Source organism: Pongo pygmaeus, chromosome 9, assembly GCF_028885625.2.
Source record: "Pongo pygmaeus isolate AG05252 chromosome 9, NHGRI_mPonPyg2-v2.0_pri, whole genome shotgun sequence".
NCBI lineage: Eukaryota > Metazoa > Chordata > Mammalia > Primates > Hominidae > Pongo > Pongo pygmaeus.
In genome coordinates this window covers 57,177,202-57,195,699 of record NC_072382.2, presented here as the reverse complement: position 1 = coordinate 57,195,699, position 18,498 = coordinate 57,177,202, and the positions used below count along the sequence as shown (strand labels likewise).

The window sequence follows — 18,498 nt, the reverse complement described above, 5'->3', positions numbered from 1 at the left end:
TCATCTAGCACCAGGATCCTCCTAATTTAATTTCTGTGTTCACGAATTTCCTAGTTTGGATACCTGGTAGAATTTGAACTTACTTTCTTTGGTATCTGGCTTATTTTCCTTAGCACAATGTTTCCAGGTTCATCTATGTCAAGCATGTATCAAAATTCTATAACAACTGTAAGTTATTATCAAGATACCATAATTGACATTGGCATGGAAAGGTCAGATGTTATCAGTCTTGCCTCTCATGTTAATGGCCATTTAACTAACTGAAAGTTACAGCCAGAACAATTTGTACAAAACCTGGAAGTATGAAGAATTCTACAACTGAAAGAGTCTGTAAGCAAATAATAAATGGTTTTCAAGATAATTTCCACTTTGAAACCAATATTGAGGTTTCCAATGGCCAAAATGGAACTAGGGCACATTTGTGGGCTCCTCACTGGTCCATTAGTCCAGGAAGAGCTAAATAAGCACTTAAAAGTTCTCAAGGGGAAGGGGCCATGGTTGTCTTTACTAGAAACCAAGGCCAACATATCACCGTGCTGTGGACAAATGACAGGAGAGGACTTTTCATAAAACCAATTGGTGAGAGTGTTTTTATGAAGAGAGAGTCTGTCTCTAAGGACATTATTTTGCTCTGTATCTGAGAATTCAATGGAATTTAGAGGTAGCAGAACTCACTTATTAAGAATCGAGCTTCTAACTGCAGTAATGCCTCCAGTCATAGAAGGGAATATGATTTTCAGGGGAACATAGTCTGAGAGATTAATAAGGAATCTTTCTTTTTGATACTATCAGGTAGGAAAAAAGTATAAAGAGTGTTTTAGGGTTTTGGACAGGAACTCCTTGTATTACAAAGAAAATTGCAGAAAAAGTGTTCAGTAGGAATGATTCAGTGTAAGATAACAGGGAAAATGTGTTGGTAATATCAAGGAGAATCTAAACATTGTACTGTCAGGCTAATGCTTTCCGTGGGTGAAAACCGCAACTGTCAGGTTAGATAAACATCTGTTTGAAGACCTTGAGGAACCATTGAGACATTTCTGAGGCAGAAGGCTAAGAAAAACTCATATAATTGTCAAGGGTGGCAGGGCAGTGTTGCTCTCAAAGTCCTGTCTGACAGGGCAGAGGTTCTTCCTCACTGCTCCAATCTGCTTCCCGACAGCTCCAGGGTTTCCTCAGGAAACCACCCTCCACCTTCATCCACCTCAGACGTGTCCTGCAGAGCCCTCTGGAGAACCAGCTTCAGATTCTGCCTATTTTGACGCTGCCTAAAGGACCCCACGAAGAAGTAAATGATGGGGTTGGCACTGCTGTTAAGAGCAGACAGGAAAATAGAAACTAGATGAACATGACAAAATAAGACTTCCCAGTCCACGTGGATCCATAAAAATAGGAAAAACTGAATGCCAAAGGGCAGGCCGCAGAGGAGGAAGACCAGCACTGTGAGCAGGATGGTCACGTACAGCCTGGTCAGCGGTATCTTCCGGGATCCACAGAGAATCCTGATCAGCAGGACCAGGTTGGACCCACAGAGAACCACACATAAAAAAATCAGCCACGCGACTGTGATGAAATCTGATGTTTGACACCAAGCAGAATCAGCATCACTAAACAGGAAGCCACAGAGCATCCACTCCAGGATGCTCCGCAGCAGGGACAGGGCCCAAAGCAGGACACACACCACCGCTGACAGGTGTGTGGGGCGGTGGCAGCGGTACCAGATGGGCCACAGGACGGACAGGCAGCGCTCGGTGCTCATGGCACTCAGAAAGCTCAGGCCTGCAAAGTAGGAAAACATCATCACAGGATAGAGGATTTTAGAGATGGTATGGGGGATACTGATGAAGCTTAACAGAGAATATATAAGGCGGCCGCTGAGGAAGAGGAAGTCTGCTGCGGCCAGGTTGAGGATGTAGATGGAGAAGGCGGTCCTGCGCATACGGAAGCCCAAGAGCCAGAGCACAACAGCATTTCCTGTCAGCCCGACAAGGGAAATGATGCACGTCAGCACCGTGAGGCTCAAGGTCTGCTTGTAGCAAAGAGTCTCCTCAGTTCCGTTGATTGGTGTCGGTTCTGTATCCAAGGTTGGGATGGTTGGATCCATGCTCAGAAACCCTAGTCTGGTGACCCTGGAAACAGAAACCAGTTGTGATCACCAGCTGTATGATCTCTGATTCTCCCCACCACCCTGCCATGTGGGATTTACTTCCTCATTTAAAGAGGAGAGATCAGAGACTCACAGAGAATAAGTCACCTATCAAAAGGTGGGGGTCCTCAAATCCAGTTTGAAATCCAGTTCTTGTTGACTCTGAAGCCTGACCTCTCTCTACTGCCACACAAGTTCTGTGCTAACATGGGAATAACATTAGGATCAAAACACCCCCACTCAAGTGGCCGGGGCTGTGGACCCGATGATTACTCTATCCTGGGCCTGAAATTTTCTCTCACGGGGAGGAATTCAGATATGCAAAGGGGTGGTTGTGACACCCTCATGACCAGGACTGATCATCCATGGACAGGAAAGGAGATCATGCATTATGAACCAGAGGAAAATGTGACCTTTGCTAGGATAAGTGTGAAAATGGCTGGACCTGGTGGGTGAGAAATAACTCAGTGTGTCAGTCATTGCAGACAGGACCACATTTTACATTTTATAATCCTAGTGCCTATTTCCCTGAGCAGCACACTGTGCTTTTCATAAACATTCATTCAATGAAGGAATGCATGCATGAGAAGCCTAATGGTAATGGTAGATTTGGGTGAAATGGAAAATAAAAATGAAAGCACAATGTAAGTTATTAGAACACACATGTTTAATTAGATATAGAAAATTTCATTCATCAGAATTCTATTTGTGGACAGCTCGATCTGTGTTAAAAAGAATTATTTATGTGTGCCCAAAACCTGAAATTGACCACTCATGTGCCTTTAAAATAAGGACTCAGTGTAGCTTTGCTGAACACCTAGAAGCATTTTTGTACACAGTGTTTGGGTAGGGTGTGGGTCTAAGCTGAATTGCTCAGCAATAGAGCAGAGGAAGGAGTAAGTGAGGGTGAGCCTGAGTGCTCAGAAGCAGGTAATTGAAGTGTGGGAATATGTATGGGGGACTACTAAGTGTTCTGCTGAGTAGACACAATGTAAACCTATTTCATTCTCTCTTTCAGGAGATCTTTGGTTTGTTTCTTTGTTGATGCAAACATTTGTATGTGAGGAGTCCATGAGGGGAAATAGGAGATATGTAGAGCTTGGAGTATAAAGAGAGATATTCATGCAGATTTCAACTGGAGAATGAGCACTGGGTCTAATCTGGGAGAATAAGAGCAGCTGATGGAGAGTTTATTAGGTATTGTCTCTTTTAATTATCTGAAGAGCCTAGGAGTTAAGAATGAGTATTATTCCCATATGTCAGATAATGCATTGGAACACAAAAAGAGTGAATTATTCATTCTGGGACTTATATAGTATGAATTTGAGCCCAGCAGGGCTGACTCATGATCCAGTCTTTGAGCAGCCCTTTACACCCAGCACCACTCTGTGTCAATTATACATGTTAGAGTGGGTAAAGGAGAGGCAGGATTCTCAAGATTAAATCCAAGTTGGCAGGCAAAATTGTGGGTTGAAAAAAAGAAAACCAACCTAAACAAATTTCAGATAGAGAATGAGAAGCAAATCAAATAGGGAACAATATAGAGGAGAGTGAAGGCATTTAGGAATAAATTCAGGAGTTCCTTTTTGCCTATCAGAGGCCACCTTTGCTCTGGAATCCCAAGAATGCACAGGGACAGGAGGCCTCCAGGTGGAAAGAAGACTCACCCTCCTCTGGGAGTACAGAGGAGCATCAGGAGTGAGTGCATCCATCATGAGCTCTCTTAGAGAGACAAGCTGCCACAGCCTTCCTTGGCCCAAAAGGAAATGGGAGGAAAAGGAGAACCTCTTTTATCCACACTCAGGGCACTAAACACATTGTCCCTCTGTATTTAGGGTAATGGTGTGTTTGTCTTCCTCATGAAACCTGAAGCTTCATAACGACTAGTCATGCCTTTTTCGCTGTGATATCACCAACATTTAGCATGTGTTCCTTAAAGATCGTCTATGGTATTATCTTAATATAACATAAGATGAAGCTGAGGCCTAGAGAATTAAAGTGTTTTCGTGAGTTCACAACACGAAGAGCAGGCCCAATGCCAGCCCCTGGTCCCTGGAGCCTTGCATGAGACTTCTGTATGGTTCTCTGCCCCATGATTCATTATTTCAGAGGAGTTCCTGAAAAATCTTGATGTGAGCACAGAATCAGAGACAGTTAGAGGCAGAAGAGACTGCTAGGTTGCCCCAGTGTTCATTTTCCTGTTTGGTCACCTAAAAATTCTGAGAGTTTAAAAGTGGCACAAAGACCCACATTCCAGTTTTCCTTGATGCTGGGTGCCATTTTATGACCGGGTGCTGTTCAGTGAAAGATGCACAAAAGAGATGTAAGCAAGTCCTGGCTCATAGGACCAATAGCAGGAGCAACGCATCTCCTTTCCTTATTTTTTTTCCATCATGCTGAAATGCTGGCGTGGCTGGGAACCATGTAGGATCACAAGGATGAGGGCAACTCTCTAGGGACTGGGAAGTAGCAGTTTTTGGAATTCTGATGTACGATGCCTTGGAGGTTCCAGCACTGATCTCAAAGAGTGTCATTTCTGGGTATTCACAGGGGCTTTCGCATATGGCAGATGTGTGTGCTGCAACCCCAGCATACACCAAAATCTGCAGATGCTCAATTTCCTTATATAAAATGATGTGATAGTTGTACAAAACCTGTGCACTTTCTCCCAGATACATTAAATCACTTCTAAGTTACTTAGAATAACTGAAAAAATGCAAATGCCATGTAAGTTCTTGTTCTACTGTGTTATTTCAGAAGTAATGACAAGGAAAAACAAGTTTGTACCTGTTCAGTACATGCACACCTCCGCCATACCCTTATTTTTGGAATAGTTTCCACCTGTGGTTTGTTGAATCTGCAGATTCAGGACCTAGTGACCCAGAGGCACCACTGTACTTTCTTATTTAAGATATTTCTACTTCGTGTCTTTATGAGAGGGGTCAAACTTATATTTTAAACAAAAGAAATATGTTCTCTTTTTAAAATTACATTTTATTTTCTATGCATTTTTGATGAATGCAAACATTTCTGCATAGAAGTGACAGGAGAGAAAGACGTGCCGAACATTAAAGTAGTCTGAAAGAGCTGAAATGAGACAGGAATCAATCACCTGTAGACAGAGACTGTCCCAGGAATTAGGAGGATATAAGAAGGAAAGAGGGATAGTCTCATTTGCTATGACGATTTGCTTTCCATTCTTCTCTATCCTGTTTGACACCCCAAGAGAGTGGCTTCTATGAACGACATCAGTGGGATTCTTTTTAATTCCAGTTTCTGGTGGAATTGGGACACTGGGAGACACCTGGATGAGACTGGAAGACAGCAGGAGAGCCACTTGGGATTTCCACCTCCTGGCTCTCTGCCGGTGTATTAGTTCATTCTTGAATTGCTACAAAGAGATACCTGAGACTGGGAAATTTATGAAGAAAACAGGTTTAATTGGCTCATGGCTCTGCGGGCTATACAAGAAGCATAGCAGCTTCTGCTTCTAAGGAGGCCTCAGGAAGCTTCCAATCATGGTGAAAGGCAAAGGGGGAGCAAGTCATCTCACATGGTGAGAGCAGGAGCAAGAGAGACAGGGAAGAGGTGCTACACACTTTTAAACAACTAGATCGCAAGAGAACTCACTATCACTAAGGCAATACCAAAGGGGGATGGTGTTAAGCCATTCATGAGAAACCATCCCCACGATCTAATCACCTCCTGCCAGGCCCTCCCTCCAACACTGGGAATTACAATCAACATGAGATTTGGTTGGGAACACAGATCCAAAGCATATCAGCCTGTGTGGCTGTGTGTTGGCTGTGCAAGGCTTCTCCACCTGCCTGCTGGTGCTCTCCCACCCCTATTGCTACAGCTATGGCTATGGCAACAATGGTAACTGCTCCTTGCCTGTCCCTTTCAGCCTAGGGGAGGACTTAGTCCTCCCCTATGTATTGCTGCTTAGAGTGCTGACCCATGCATTGTCTCTTTCCCTTAACCTTGCACATCTTTGTAAATACTTCCCTCATGAAACACTCCTCAGTTATTTCAGTTTGGACCATCTATTTCTTCCTTGAACCTTTCCAGACAGGCAAGGATTAATAATTTAGAAAAGTAAGTAAAACAACAAAACCTGCTTCTACAGCAGTTCAACTCTGTGAAGCAATGCTTGCATGTCCTGTAACTCCTTAAATGAATGTGAGAGGCAGCATTCTCTACATGAGGACAGGTTCAGTGATTGGAATAAGGGAGGTGATATGGACAGATAAATCAAACGGGGGGACTCCAGTTGAAACTCACACAGTCTGGATTGGCAGCACTCAGTTTCCAGAAGGAAACTTCATGTCCCCTGTCTTTTCCTGAAACAAGCTCATGATCCCCTGCCTGTAGCACCTAGGTGGAAACACAGAAACGATCTTATAGCAAAAACCATAACTGACTATGGAAGAAGACAATTCTTGGTACTTACCCTTATCTTTTTCTCTTTTGTCCAGAGGTGAAGACTTCCCTTGTGCTAAAGGTGGAGGGCCTTTCTGGGATTCAGTGACTTCGGAGAACCCTTCTGTGTTGCTTAATTCAGGAGATGTGTACAGGAGCTGGAGTCAGAGCTGGTGAGCAATCCAGGCTTATGAAGATGCTGGACAGACTTGTTATTTCCTGTATGAGGACTATGGACAAATCAGTGGCCAGAGGTATTGGAGACACAAACCCTACCTGAGATAATTCTTGGCCTCTGTCCCATATCCAATACAGATAAGCCTCTCCCATCACATTCCATCTTGTTCAACTTGCTTGATAAAAACAGTGGCGCAGTTTGAGAGAATGGACTCCCATTTTAAAAGAAGTTCTACTGTGTATAAAATGCTATCAAATAGCATTGCATGCTACATTAAAATCTTTCATAAAAGGATGAGTCAGTTGATGTGGCAGACTTCACTGTTGTCTCGTTTTAAGATATTGGTACAGCCTGTCTTACCTTCAGCAGCCACCTCAGCAGCCATCAATATCAAGCAAGACCCTCCAGCAGCAAAACATTTGGCTTGATAAAGGTTCTGATGATGGTTACCATTTCTTAGTGAAAAAGTATTTTTTTAAGTAATGCATGCACATTGCTTTAGACATAAGGCCACTGTGACTCAATAGACTACAGTATAGTGTAAGCATAACTTTTACATGTAGTGGTACACCAAAAATTCATGTGATTCACTTTATTGTAATATCTGCTTTATTGCAGTAGTGGAAGTGGACTTTTAATATCTTCAGTGTATTCCTATATATGATAAAGTTTGTATAGCAAAGTAGTATGTAAAACAGGCACAATTGAATGAATGGGATTGGGACAACTGAGTTTCTGTGTGAAATAAATAAAGGTGGAAACATACTTTACATATGATTTGAGGATAAATCCAAATACACTACTTAAAATTTTATAATGAAAATACAATTACCTGGAGAAGCCATAGCCAAATAGTTTTTAAATCAAAGTGGAAAAAGACTTTCAATTATAGGATACAATTCAGAATATATTAAACAAAATATTTATAAAGACAAAAAGAAGGCTAGCTGTGATGGCCCACTCCTGTAATCCCAGCACTTTGGGAGGCCGCGTGGGTGGATCGCTTGAGCTCACAAGTTTGAGACCATCCTGGGCAACATAGTGAAAACCCGTCTCTACAAAAAATACAAAAACCATCCAGGTGTGGTGGTGCATGTCTGTAGTCCCAGCTACTTGGGACGTTGTGGTTGGAGGATGGCTTGAGCCCAGGCTGCGGAGGTTACAGTGAGCCAACATCACACCACTGCACTCCCCTGGCTGATAGAGCCAGACTTTGTCTCAAAAAAAAAAAAAAAAAAAGCTATTTTTTTTAGCATAACATTAACCATCATAATCAAGATATAAATAAACTGTGGCCAGTCATGGTGGCTCACCCCTGTAATCCCAGTACTTTGGGAGGCCAAGGCGGGCAGATCACCTGAGGTCAGGAGTATAAGACCAGCCCGGCCACCATGGTGAAAACTGGTCTCTACTAAAAATACAAAAATTAATTGGTTGTGGTGGGACACACTTGTAATCCCAGCTGCTCGAGAGGCTGAGCAAGAGAATGGATTGAACCTAGTAGACGAAAGTTGCAGTGAGCCAAGATTGTGCCTCTGCACTCCAGCTTGGGTGACAGAACAAGACTCCATCTCAAAAAATAAATTACTAAATTAATAAAATTAAATAAATAAACTGGGAGATGTTTGGTAATGTATGTTATAGCCAAAGTATAAATTTTCTCTATTGATACAAATTTTTCTAAATGATGTTAATAGTTCAAAATTGAAAAAGGTAATAAGAAAATAACTTTAAGTCGTGATTCACAATTTCTAAAAAATAAAAATGGCTCCTAAACATATGGAAAGAGGAGAAATTCAACTCATAATGAAAGACATGCCAATTGAAATTACAGAGTTATATTTTATTTACCAAAATATAAAAAACCATTAAGTTTTATAGCATACAGTGTGGGGATGGAGTGGGATCAGGTACCCTCATTCATTTCTGCTGAGGATACAGATGGATACAACTTCCAGTGAGGGCTATTTTCAACATATGTAAGCATGTGTAAAGTATCATCCTTTTCTCTCTGTAATTCCTCATCTAGGAATTTATCTTAGAAATATATTTGTGCATGTTCAAAAGATCTATGTACTAAGTTAATAAATGCAGTGTTATTTACAGTCAAAAACTGGTAACAGCCAAAATGGCCATCAATACTGTATAAATTACTGTCTATCTATGCAATAGAATACTCTGTAGCTACCCAGAAAGAGCAACAAACCTAATATAAAAGACCCTCCAGAATTTGTTAGAGTTTTTAAAAAAGAATGCAGACCAATGTATATATTGTATGACAAAAAATATATATTGTTTTATTATTAAATATTTGTGATTAATATACACTTATTAGTAAGTATAATAGGATATGTCTTTGTTAACAAGGCAAGGATGCCTGAGGACCTAAAATGGGAATGACAGTTTGCAGTGAGTGTATTTAAAGATTATTTTTGAAAGCTTTGACTTTATTACCATGTCACAAATAAATTTTCAAACAAAAAACAAAAATTTAATGATCTAGCTAAGACAGGGAGTTAGAGATATGAGAAGATATGAGGAAGGGTGAGGAAATGAAGATAATGAGTACACAAAACTCTTTGGAAGGTATTTTTTTCTAAAGGAAAGAAGATAAATCAGGCTGTGGATAGAGACGAATGGTTGCTTAGATGGTGTTTTATGCCACAAATAGGATGGGGTGTTTTAATTGCAATGGAAGGATCCATTAGAGAAGGAAACATTGAAGATGTAGAAGGGAGAGGCAATAATGCTATAAAACGTTTCTGGGGAGGGAAAAGGGGAACCTGCACAAATGGAAAGGGTGGTTTCAAACAGGAATTTGCAGAGCCCATTTCCTGGCATGAGAGAAAATACAGAGAGATGTGCTCAGAGGCAGATGGGGAGATAGGTTGCCTCTGGGGAGATTGAGTAATTCTCAGAAGAGCATCACCTGACAGTGATTAAAAAAATAAATAAAGAGTAGGTGGTTTCAGGAGAGAGACGATGGCTGAAGGTTTTCCTTTGGGGAGTGAGAGGCAATTATGGAAATGTTACATGAGTGTTCAGGAGATATAAGTGAACATTTCAGGTTCAAGGTCATAAATGTACAGTGAAACCACTAGGCATGGTTGTGTGTTGTGCTGCAGCCACACTCAGTTCTATGGGAACAGGCATGGAGTTAGTGGAGAGCTGGATTCAATCAGGGCAAAAGACGAACAGATGCTTCAGCAAGGACATATATGCATGACAAATAAACACATAAAAAGATGCTCAACATCACTAATGTTTAGGACAATAAATAAAAGTCACGAGATACCACTCTACCCTCTCAATATGGCTAAAATATAAAATACTGATAGTTTCAAATATTGGCTGAGATTTGAAGGAACTGGAGGTCTCATACACTGCCAATGAGAAAGTAAAATAGTAGAGCTACTCTGGGAAATCTTCTTGCATTTTCATACAATCCAGCAATCCAGCGTATCCTAGAACCTGGAAAATTTATCCTAGAAACTGGGAAACTATGTTGACTTAAAAATCTGTACAGGAGAGGGGCCAAGATGGCCAAATCAAAACAGTTCTGGTCTGCAGCTCCCAGCGGGACCAACGCAGAAGACTGGTGATTTCTGCATTTCCAACTGAGGTACCCAGTTCATCTCATTGAGACTGGTTAGGCAGTGTGTACAACCCACGGAGAGCAAGGAGAAGCAGGGTGGGGCGGTGCTTCATCTGCGAAGTGCAAGGAGCCAGGGGACACGTTTCCCCCAATCAAGGGAAGCTGTGAGGAACCCTGCTACCAGCCCAGTACTAAGCTTTTCAAATGGTTTTTGCAATCCGCAGATCAGGAGATTCCCTTGTGTGCCTACACCACCAGGGCTCTGGGTTTCAAGCACAATATTGGGCAGCTGTTTGGGCAGAGACTGACCTAGCTGCGGGAGTTTTTTTCATACCCCAGTGGTGCCTGGAACCCCAGTGAGACAGATCCTTTCACTCCCCTGGAAAGGGGGCTGAAGCCAGGGAGACAAGTGGTCTCCCTCAATGGGTCCCACTCCCACAGAGCCCAGCAAGCAAAGAACCACTGGCTTGAAATTCTCACTGCCAGCACAGCAGTCTGAAGTCGACCTGGGAGGATCGAGCTTTGTGGAGGGAGGGGTATCCGCCATTTCTGAGGCTTTAATAGGCAGTTTTCCCCTGACAGTGTTAAGAAAGCTGGGAGGTTTGGACTGGGCGGAATTCACCACAGCGCAGCTAAGCAGCTGTGGCCAGACTGCTTCTGTAGATTCCTCCTCACTGGGCAGGACATCTCTGAAGGAAAGGCAGCAGGCGCAGTCAGGGGTTTACAGATAAAATTCCTATCTCCCTGGGATGGAGCACGTGGGGGGTGGGGGAGAAGGGGAGGCTGTGGGCGCAACTGCAGCAGATTTAATCTTTCCTGCCTGCTGCCTCTGAAGATAGCAGCTGATCCTGATAAGGGGGGTTCTCCCAGCACAGTGCACCAGCTCTGCTAAGGGACAGACTGCCTCCTCAAGTGGGTCCCTGACCCCCGTGCCTCCCAACTGGGAGAGACCTCCTAACAGGGGTTGACAGACACCTCATACAGGAGAGCTGTGGTTGGCATCAGGCCAGTGCCCCTCTGGAATGAAGCTTCCAGAGAAAGGATCAGGCGGCCATCTTTGCTGTTCTGCAGCCTCCACTGGTGATACCCGGGTGAACAGGGTCTGGATTGGATCTCCAGCAAACTGCAGCCGACCTGCAGAAGAGAGGCCTGACTGTTAGAAGACAAACTAGCAAACAGAAAGCAATAACATCAACATCAACTAAAAAGACCCCCACACAAAAACCCCATCCAAAGGTCATCAACCTCAAAGATCAAAGGTAGATAAATCCAGAAATATGAGGAAAGCAGTGCAAAAATACTGAAAATTCCAAAAACCAGAAAGCCTCTTCTCCTCCAAACTATCGCAACTCCTCTCAAGCAACAGCGCAAAGCTGCATGTAGAATGAGACTGATGAATTGACAGAATTAGGCTTCAAAAGGTGGGTAATAATAAACTCCTCTGAGCTAAAGGAGCATATTCTAACCCAATGCAAGAAAGCTAAGAACCTTGATAAAAGGTTACAGGAACTGCTAACTAGAATAACCAGTAAAGAGAGGAACATAAATGACCTGATGGAGCTGAAAAACACAGCACAAGGACTTTGTGAAGCATACACAAGTATCAATAGCCAAATTGATCAAGCGGAAGAAAGAACATCAGAGATTGAAGATCAACTTACTGAAATAAGGTTTGAAGACTAGATTAGAGAAAAAGAATGAAAAGGAACGAACAAAACCTCCAAGAAATATGGGACTATGTGAATAGACAAACCTACAATTGATTGGTACAACTGAAAGTGATGGGGAGAATGGAACCAAGTTCGAAAATACACTTCAGGATATTATCCAGGAGAACTTCACCATCCTAGCAAGACAGGCCAACATTCAAATTTAGGAAACAGAGAGAACAACACTAAGATATTCCTCGAGAAGAGCAACCCCAAGACACGTAATTGTTAGATTCTCCAAAGTTGAAATAAAGGAAAAAATGTTAAAGGCAGCAAGAGAGAAAGGTCAGGCTACCTAAAAGGGAAGCCCATCAGAATAACAGCAGATCTCTCTGCAGAAACCCCGCAAGGCAGAAGAGAGTGGGGGCCAATATTCAACATTCGTAAAGAAAAGAATTTTCAACCCAGAGTTTCACATCCAGCCAAACTAAGCTCCATAAGGAAAGAAGAAAAAAAATCCTTTCCCGACAGGCAAATTGTAAGGGATTTTGTCATCACCAGGGCTACCTTACAGGAGCTCCTGAAGGAAGCGCTAAATATAGAAAGGAAAAACTGGTACCAGCCACTGCAAAAACATGCTAAAATATAAAGACCAATCACACTATGAAGAAACTGCATTAACTAATGTGCAAAATACCCAGGTAGCATCAGGCAAATTGGATAAACAGTCAAGACCCATAGGTGTGCTATATTCAGGAGACTCATCTCACGTGCAAAGACACACATAGGCTCAAAATAAGGGGATGGAAAAATATTTGCCAAGCAAATGGAAAGCAAAAAAAAAAAGCAGCGGTTGCAATCTTAGTCTCTGAAAAAACAGTCTTTAACTAATGAAGATCAAAAAAGACTAAGGAGGGCATTATATAATGGTAAAGGGATCAAGGCAACAAGAAGAGCTAACTATCCTAAATATATATGCACCCAATACAGGAGCACCCACATTCATAAAACAAGTTCTTACAGACCTACAAAGAGACTTAGACTCCAACATAATAATAGCATGAGACTTTTACACCCCATTGTCAATATTAGATCAAAGAGACAGAAAATTAACAAGGATATTCAGGACTTGAACTCAGCTCTGGACCAAGTGAACCTAATAGACATCGACAGAACTCTCCACCCCAAATCAACAGAATATACATTCTTCTCAGTGCCACATAGCACTTATTCTAAAAATCGACCACGTAATTGGAAGTAAAATACTCCTCAGCAAATACAAAAGATTGGAAACAATAACAAACAAACTCTCTGACTGCAGTGCAATCAAATTAGAACTCAGGATTAAGAAACTCACTCAAAACCGCACAACTACATGGAATTGAACAACCTGCTCCTGAATGACTACTGGGTAAATAACAAAATTAAGGCAGAAATAAAGACGTTCTTTGAAATCACTGAGAACAAAGAGACAATTTACCAGAATCTATGGGACACAGCTAAAGCAGTGTTAAGAGAGAAATTTATAGTACCAAATGCCCACATTAGAAAGCTGAAAAGCCTTGAAATCAACACCCTAACATCACAATTTAAAAAACTAGAGAAGCAAGAGCAAGCAACTTCAAAAGCTAGCAGAAGACAAGAAATAACTAAGATCAGAGCAGAACTGAAGGAGCTAGAAACATGAAAAACCCTTCAAAAAAATCAATGAATCCAGAAGCTGGCTTTTTCAAAACATTAACAAGCTAGATAGACCACCAGCTAGACTAGTAAAGAAGAAGAGAGAAGAATCAAATAGACACAATAAAAAATGATAGGGGGGATATCACCACTGATCCCACAGAAATACAACTACCATCAGAGAATACTACAAACACCTCTAAACAAATCAACTAGAAAATCTAGAAGAAATGGATAAATTCCTGGACACATACACCCTCCTCTGATGAAACCAGGAAGAAGCCAAATCCCTGAATAGACCAATAACAAGTTCTGAAATTGAAGCAATAATTAATAGCCTATCAACGAAGAAAAGTTCAAGACCAGATGGATTGACAGACAAATTCTACCAGAGGCACAAACAGGAGCTGTTACCACTCCTTCTGAAAGTATTCCAAACAACAGAAAAAAAAGGTCTCCTCCCTAACCATTTTATGAGGCCAGCTTCATCCTGATACCAAAACCTGGCAGAGACACAACAAAAAAAGAAAATTTCAGGCCAATAACCCTGATGAACATCGATGCAAAAATCCTCAATAAAATAATGGCAAACTGAATCCAGCAGCACATCGAAAAGCTTATCCACCACGACCAAGTCAGCTTCATCCCTGGGATGCAAGGTGGGTTCAACATATGCAAATCAATAAGTGTAATCCATCACATAAACAGAACCAATAACGAACACCATGTGATTATCTCAATAGATGCAGAAAAGGCCTTTGATAAAATTCAACATCCCTTCATGTTAAAAACTCTCAATCAACTAGGTATTGATGGAACATATCTCAAAATAATAAGAGCTATTTATGATAAACCCATAGCCAATATGATACTGAATGGGCAAAAACTGGAAACACTTCCTTTAAAAACTGGAAACAAGACAGAAATGCCCTCTCACCACTCCTATTCAACACAGTATTGAAAGTTCTGGCCAGGGAAATCAGGTAAGAGAGATAAATGAAGGGTATTCAAATAGGAGGACAGGAAGTCAAATTGTCTCTATTTGCAGATGACATGATTGTATATTTAGAAAACCCCATCGTCTCAGCCCCAGAACTCCTTGAGCTGATAAGCAATTTCAGCAAAGTCTCAGGATACAAAATCAATGTGCAAAAATTACAAGCATTCCTGTACACAAATAATAGAAAAGCAAAGCGCCAAATCATGAGTGACCTCCCTCTCACAATTGTTGCAAAGAGAATAAAAGACCTAGGAATACAACATACAAGGGATGTGAATGACCTCTTCAAGGAAAATTGCAAACCACTATTCAAGGAGATAAGAGAGGATACAAACAAATGGAAAAAAATTCCATTCTCATGGATATGAAGAATCAGTATCATGAAAATGGCCATACTACCCAAAGTAATTCATAGTTTCAGTGCTATTCCCATCAAGCTACCCTTGACTTTCTACACAGAATCAGAAGAAACTACTTTACATTTCATTTAAAACCAAAAAGAGCCCATATTACCAAGACAATCCTAAGGAAAAGGAACAAAACTGGAGGTATCATGCTACTTGACTTCAAACTATACTACAAGGGTACAGTAACCAAAACAGCATGGTACTGCTACCAAAATAGATATGTAGACCAGTGAAACAGAACAGAGACCTCAGAAATAACACCACACATCTACAACCATCTGATCTTCAACAAACCTGACAGAAATAAGCAACGGTGAATGGATTCCCTATTTATTAAGTGGTGCTGGGATAACTGGCTAGCCATATGCAGAAAACAAAAATTGGACCCCTTCCTTACATTGTGTACAAAAATAAACTCAAGGTGGATTAAATGCTTAAATGTAAAACCCAAAACCATAAAAAAACCCCAGAAGAAAATCCAGGCAATAGCATTCAGGACATAGGCATAGGCAGTGACTTCATGATGAAAACACCAAGAGCAATTGCAACAAAAGCCAAAATTGACAAATGTGATCTAATTAACCTAAAGAGCTTCTGCACAGCAAAAGAAACTACCATCAGAGGGAACAGGCAACATACAGAATGGTAGAAAATTTTTGCAATCTCACCATCTCACAAAGGCCTAATATCCAGAATCTTAAAGGGAGTTAAATAAATTTAAAAGAGGACAAAGGTCCTCTTTGTCCATCAAAAAGTGGGCAAAGGATATGAACAGACACCTCTCAAAAGAAGACATTTATGCGGCCAACAAACATATGAAAAAAAGCTCATCATCACTGGTCATTAGAGAAATGCAAATACAAACCACAATGAGATACCATCTCACAACAGTCAGAATGGTAATTATTAAAAAGTTAGGAGGCCAGGCGTGGTGGCTCATGCCTGTAATCCTAGCACTTTGGGAGGCTGAGGCGGGTGGATCATGGGGTCAGGAGATTGAGACCATCCTGGCTAACATGGTGAAACCCTGTCTCTACTAAAAATACAAAAAATTAGCCAAAAAAAAAAAGTTAGGAAAGAACAGGTGCTGATGAGGCTGTGGAGAAACAGGAAAGCTTTTATACTGTAGGTAGGAGTGTAAATTAGTTCAACCATTGTGGAAGACAGTGAGAAGATTTCTCAAGGATGTAGAACCAGAAATATCATTTGGCCCAGCAATCCCATTACTGGGTATATACCCACAGGATTATAAATCATTCTAGTATAAAGACACATGCACATGTATGTTTATTGCAGCACTATTTACAATAGCAAAGACTTGGAACCAACCCAAATGCCCATCAATGATAGAATGGATGAAGAAAATGTAGTACATATACACTATGGAATACTATGCAGTCATAAAAAAGAATGAGTTCATGTCCTTAGCAGGGACATGGATGAAGCTGGAGGCCATTATTTTCAGCAAATTAACACAGGAACAGAAAACCAAACAATGCACGTTCTCACTCATAATTGGGAGTTGAAAAATGAGAACCATTAAACACAGGGAGGGGAACATTATAGACCATGTCCTGTTGGGTGGTGGGGATCAAGGGGAGGGAGATCATTATGACATATACCTAATGCACTCAGGGCTTAAAACCTAGATGATGGGTTGATAGGTGCAGCAAACCACCATGGCAGATGTATACCTATGTTAGAAACCTACAGATTGTGCACATGTATCCCAGAACTTAAAATAAAAAAAAAAGTCTGTACACATATGTATATAGCTGCTTTATTTATAAATGCCATGTTAGAAAAAACAGCAATGTCTTTCCACTTGTGAATAGTGAAACAAAGCATAGTACATCCATACAATTGAACCCTACTCAGTAGTATAAGAAAGTCAGCAGTAAGCTATTGATAGCTGGAAAATATTGGGTGGATTTTGAGGACATTATGCTGAATAAAAAAAGCCAAAGTCAAAAGATTAGATACTGTATGATTCCATTTATGTAACACTTTTGAAATGATGAAATTACAGACATTAAGAATAGATCAGTGATTAGAGGGATTTGGGAAGAAGCACACTGTGTGTGTGACAGTAGGAGAAGCCCAAGGGAATTCTTCTGTGGTAAAGAAACACTTCTATATTCAATGTGATTGTGTTTATGAATCTACACCTGTGACAAAATATTATGGAATGAAACATAGAGGAATATCTCACTCCAAAAATGAGTGCATGCAAGCACTGGTAAAATTTGGTAAGATTGTGCTGTAGCTATTTGGTGAAATCTGATAAGATTTGCAGTGTAGATAATTAGATGGTATCAATGTTGATTTCCTGGTTTTGACAATACATTTATTTAACTTGTAAGTATTGCTGTAGGTCGGGTGATGGGCATACAGGAACTCTCTATACTGCTTTCATAACTTCTTTGTAATCTACAATTAATTCACAGTAAAAACTTAAAAACCAACTAAAAGGCCAGTTCGTTGTATGGACTTATCTCCATGGGTATTGAAGTCACCAAAAATGAGGACATGGGGTATGCTGGAAGGAAGTTTGTAAACCAGACACATAGGCTAGAAGATAATGTAGTAAGCATTAACAGACATCTTCCACAAAATTAAGCACATATTAAATTGTTATCATGTTTGTTTCCAATAACTCTTAAAATGAATACATACACTGTTACAGATACAACTTAAGGCTGATTCATGGATCTCTACTCTCAGCAATAATCGTACCTGTCTTTGATAATCAGGCAAGGGTGCCTGCATACCTGGAAAGGAAATGATAATTTTCTTCAATTTCAGAATGTCTGCGGTTGATATGTATTATTCTCTCACATGTGTACCAAGATGTTAAAACAGGAGTATTAAACCAAATGTCAAGACACTATAGATATTGTGTTACAAAGAGGTGCTAGGTTACACAGAATTTGAATAGGAATTTTTGATTATCCACATCAAGCTATGCAGAATTTAGGTTTGAATTTTTATGTGACAATTACAATGTTGATTTAATTCACAGATTAACTGTCTCCCTTACTCCCAATGTGGGCCTTTTGCAGGTAAAAATGCTGCTCCAGAGAAGGGCCTGCATTCCATCGCTTCTCTCTTCTCCCCTAACCCCCACACTTTTTTTTGTCTTTTTGGCCATGCCTTCTGGCCCTGGAGGTCTGGATATATCACTGTGAGGAGGGTAAGGAGAGCAGGGCATTGATTTTTGTTTGTCCTGTTGGCCTGACATGCCTGGCCCTCTCTGGGCTTACATTATTATAGAGCTCACTCCTACAAATATCACAAAACTAACAGCAAGCCCTATCACTTGAAGGACACGAAAGATAATGCTCATTATTTAGAGCACTCCAGCCTTGTGATTCTATTTAAGAGGAATCTTGCCACCATGACCAAATACATGAGGTGGCACAAG

General features: G+C 40.9%; 1 protein-coding gene across 1 annotated transcript; it reads right to left on the bottom strand.

The window, feature by feature from the left end:
- Positions 1-815: 815 nt before the first annotated feature.
- Positions 816-6,731, bottom strand: LOC129008063 (mas-related G-protein coupled receptor member X1). Its single transcript, XM_054439800.2, has 2 exons — positions 6,597-6,731; positions 816-2,126 (listed from the first exon to the last, which is right to left on the bottom strand). The coding sequence occupies exon 2, from the start codon at positions 2,099-2,101 to the stop codon at positions 1,133-1,135; it is 969 nt and encodes a 322-aa protein (XP_054295775.2). The 5' UTR covers positions 2,102-2,126; positions 6,597-6,731; the 3' UTR covers positions 816-1,132.
- Positions 6,732-18,498: the final 11,767 nt, after the last annotated feature.